The sequence below is a fragment of the Camellia sinensis genome, chromosome 7, assembly GCF_055761805.1.
Source record: "Camellia sinensis isolate YWXY chromosome 7, ASM5576180v1, whole genome shotgun sequence".
Classification (NCBI taxonomy): domain Eukaryota; kingdom Viridiplantae; phylum Streptophyta; class Magnoliopsida; order Ericales; family Theaceae; genus Camellia; species Camellia sinensis.
The window spans coordinates 116,510,204-116,514,024 of record NC_138967.1 but is presented as its reverse complement, the minus strand read 5'-3'; the positions used below and the strand labels follow the sequence as shown (position 1 = coordinate 116,514,024).

The following is a 3,821-nucleotide window of genomic DNA, read 5'->3' as shown; positions in this document are numbered from 1 at the left end:
TGCGTAAAGAGGTACTTAAGGCTCTTATAATCAGTATAAACTTCACAGGTAGTTCCATACAGATAGTGCCGCCATATCTTCAAAGCAAAAACCACTGCTGCAAGCTCAAGATCATGTGTGGGATAATTCTTTTCATGGGGTTTCAGTTGTCAGGAAGCGTAAGCGATGGCTGTCCGATTTTGGATAAGTACACAACCTAATCCCTTATAGGAAGCATCACTGTAGATTACAAATCCTTCAGCCCTAGATGGTAGTGCTAGAACTGGTGCTGTAGTCAACTTTGTTTTCAATTTCTGGAAGGTAGATCCCGTTGTTCTGACCATTCAAACAAAACTCCTTTCGGAGTCAATTGGGTAAATGGCATGGTGATTTTGGAAAAATCTTTTACAAACCTCCGGTAGTACCCGGCTAATCCTAAGGGTCTGTTTGGTAACGTTTACGTTTTTAGTTTATATTTACAAAAATTTTATAAACTGATTTTTGTTTATTTTTTGTTTATTTTTAGAAAAACATAAACTACAAGCGCGTTTGGTAATTGACAAAATGTTTTAAAAAATTTAAAAATATAAAAAAGAGTGAGAAATGGCAAGTGGTGGCAAGTGGCGGCGGAAAACGGTGGTGGAAAGTGGTGACGGTGGGTGGTGGGTAGCGCGTGGTGGCGGGTGGGTGGTGGTGGTGGATGGGTGGGTGACGATGGCGGGTGGTAGCGAGTGGGTGGTGGTGGTGGTAGGTGGGTGGCAGATGGCGGGTGGTGGTGGGTGGTGACCGGTGGATGGTGGTGGCGGGTAGGTGGCGGGTGGTGGTGGTGGGTGGGTGCGTGACGGTGGTGGGTGGTAAAGGTGGTGGTGGTGGCCGGTGGTGAGTAGCGGTGGCAGGTGGGTGGCGGATGACGGGTGGTAGTGGGTGGTGACGGGTGGTGATGGTGGGTGGGTGGCAGGTGGCTGGTGGTGGCGGGTGGTGGATGGTGAGTGGTGGTGGCGGGTAGGTGACGGGTGGTGGTGGCAGGCAGTGGATGGTAGTGGCGGGTAGTAGATGGTAGCGGGTGGGTGGTAGGTGGTGGTGGTGGCGAGTAGATGGCAGGTGGCTGGTGGCTGGTGGCTGGTGGGTAGTGGTGGAGGGTGGTGGTGGCAGGTAGGTGGTGAGTAGTGGTGGCAGGTGGTTGTGGGGGGTGGGTGGTGGTGGCGGAAGACGGTGGTGGAAAATAGTGGCGGGTGGTGGCTAGTGTTAGGTGGTTAAAAAAAAAAATTTGAAAACTCAAAACGGAAACACATTTTTTGAGTTTACATTTTTTGGCCAAATTTATAAACTGAGACCACTGATTTATAAATCAAAAATTTACCGAACAAGTTTTTATTTGAGTTTTTAAAATTTTTGTAAATATAAACAAAAAACTGAAAATGTAAGTGTTACCAAACGACACCTAAGAAACTACGCACTTCAGTTACATTGGTAGGAGTCAGCCAATATATGATTGCCTCAATCTTGTGCGGATCAACAGATACACCTTCTTTCGTTATCACATGACCCAAAAATGCTACCTCTTGTAGCCAGAACTCATATTTCTTAAACTTAGCATACAGTTTCTTTTCTCGAAGTGTCTGAAGAATTACGTGAAGATGATTCTCGTGAGCTTCTGCATTCTTTGAATAGATAAGAATGTCGTCAATGAATACCACTACAAATTCGTCCAGGTATGGCTTAAAGACACGGTTCATTAAGTCCATAAATGCTGCCGGTGCATTGGTAACTCCAAAGGGCATAACCAAAAATTCATAATGTCCGTACCGGGTTTGGAATGTTGTCTTCTCAACGTCGTCAACTTTGACCTTCAATTGATGATATCCAGACCGTAAATCAATTTTCGAAAAGACTTGTGCCCCTTGTAGCTGATCAAACCAATCATCAATCCTGGGTAAGGGATACTTATTTTTTATTGTCACCTTATTGAGCTCCCTATAATCCACACATAGTCGGAGTGTTCCATCTTTCTTTTTCACAAACAGAACTAGTGCACCCCAAGGGGAAACGCTCGGGTGAATGAACCCTTTGTCAAGTAAATCTTGTAACTGAATCTTTAATTCCTTCATTTCAACTGGTGACATCCTATACGGAGTTTTAGAAATGGCTTAAGTTCCCGGTACTACTTCAATTGTAAACTCGATTTCACGGTCTACTAACTCCCCCGGTAATTCCTCTGGAAAAACATCTGGAAATTCATAGACGACCAGAATCATACTAGTACTCTCATTCATTGGTGGCCCCTCTAACACACTGCACAAATACCGCTGACACCCTTTCTGAATTAATTTAGAGGCCTTCATTGCAGAAATCAAATAAGCTAGAGAAGTCACTCCATGCCCCTGGAAGGTAAATTCTAATTGTCCCGGAGGGTGGAAACTGATTTTCTTAGTTAGACAGTCAATTGTCACATGGTATTCACTTAGCCAGTCCATACCAAGAATAATATCGAAGTTAGTCATGTAAAGAGGCAATAAGTTGGCATATACCTGGATATCCCCAATTAGGAGTTCACAAGAAAAATATACAGAGGTGCAGACCATAGAATCCCCCAAAGGTGAGGACACACATAGCACATAAGATAATACTTCCTCAGATCTATATAAATTTTGAGAAAATAGTTTTGACACAAAGGAATGGGTAGAGCCAGAATCAAACAATACATGAGCAGAATGACCGTGAACATTAAATGTACCTGACACCACTGTTGCAGCATTTTGCACATCACCTGGAACCAATGCGAACACTCTCCCTTGTTTCGCAGTGTCTTTATTGTTAACCGGCTTCACAGCTGACTTGGTGCTGGGAGCTCGTGTAGACCCTGTTGAACTTGTAGTAGCCCTATTTCCATTTTGTTGGTTCCTCTGAGGATAGTCCTTTACCAGATGACCCGTTTTACCACACTTAAAACATGCTCCAGTTAACCGATAGCAAGTCCCGCGGTGCTTCTTTCCACATTCTGAACAAACAGGAGTTGCATCTCGAGTGGGGGTGGAAGTACTAGAGGTTCCTGAATTTTGTTTCTTGTTTGGTGGAGTGGTTGACCCCTTTGATAATTGAGTGTTCTGCCTCTTTCCTTTCCACTCGGAAATCCGATTCTGAGCAGCAATGTTTCCCTCTGCTATAACAGCCCTCTCTAACACATCAACATAGGTGGGTAACTTCAACATATTGACTCGGTCAAGGATTGCATTCCGTAATCCCCCTTCAAATTTTCGTGCTTTCTTATAATCCGTATCCACTATATGAGGTGCAAATCGGGCTAGTTCTACGAATTGGGCTTCATACTCTGCAACGGTCTTGTTTCCTTGTCTAAGAGTTTCAAATTCTGTCACCTTCTTATCTCGCATACTTTGAGGAAAGTACTTGTCGTAAAACAGTTCCAAAAATCGGTCCCAGGTTAATCCTTGGTGTACAGTCCTCGTAAGCATCCACCACCTCCGTGCTTCGTCTTCGAGAGTGAAGGCAGCTAGTTGCACTTTTTGGGCTTCGGTACGAAGAAAAACTTCGAACAGCTTTTCTATTCCCAACACCCACGCTTCAGCTTTCATTGGTTCTATTCCTCCCTTGAATGTTGGCAGCTTCATCTTTTTAAATCCTTTGTGAGTGTAATGGTTCGGTCCTCAGCATGGAAATCTTGTACCATAGGCGGAGGTGGCGGTGGCGGTGGCAGTGGCAGTTGTGGTTGTGGCTGTTACTGTTGTTGTCGTAAAGTCTCCGCCATTTCCATGATCATTCTTTCCATTTTGTCCAACCGTGCAGAAGCAGAATCTTTTGGGTCTTCCGTTCTTGTTCTCACCATA

The 3,821-nt window shown here is 44.4% G+C and overlaps 1 protein-coding gene across 1 annotated transcript; it reads right to left on the bottom strand.

The window, feature by feature from the left end:
• Window positions 1-2,126: 2,126 nt before the first annotated feature.
• Window positions 2,127-3,605, bottom strand: LOC145796055 (uncharacterized). Its single transcript, XM_082881037.1, has 2 exons — window positions 2,682-3,605; window positions 2,127-2,507 (listed from the first exon to the last, which is right to left on the bottom strand). The coding sequence occupies exons 1-2, from the start codon at window positions 3,603-3,605 to the stop codon at window positions 2,127-2,129; spliced, it is 1,305 nt and encodes a 434-aa protein (XP_082737163.1).
• Window positions 3,606-3,821: the final 216 nt, after the last annotated feature.

What these genes read in the sequence shown, in the direction of transcription:
- LOC145796055 (XM_082881037.1), bottom strand. Translation starts at nt 3,605, where the DNA reads ATGAAGCTGCCAACATTCAAGGGAGGAATAGAACCAATGAAAGCTGAA. An exon ending in TTCACGGTCATTCTGCTCAT is followed by an intron (nt 2,508 to 2,681) that starts GTATTGTTTGAT and finishes GGGGATATCCAG; the next exon opens with GTATATGCCAACTTATTGCC.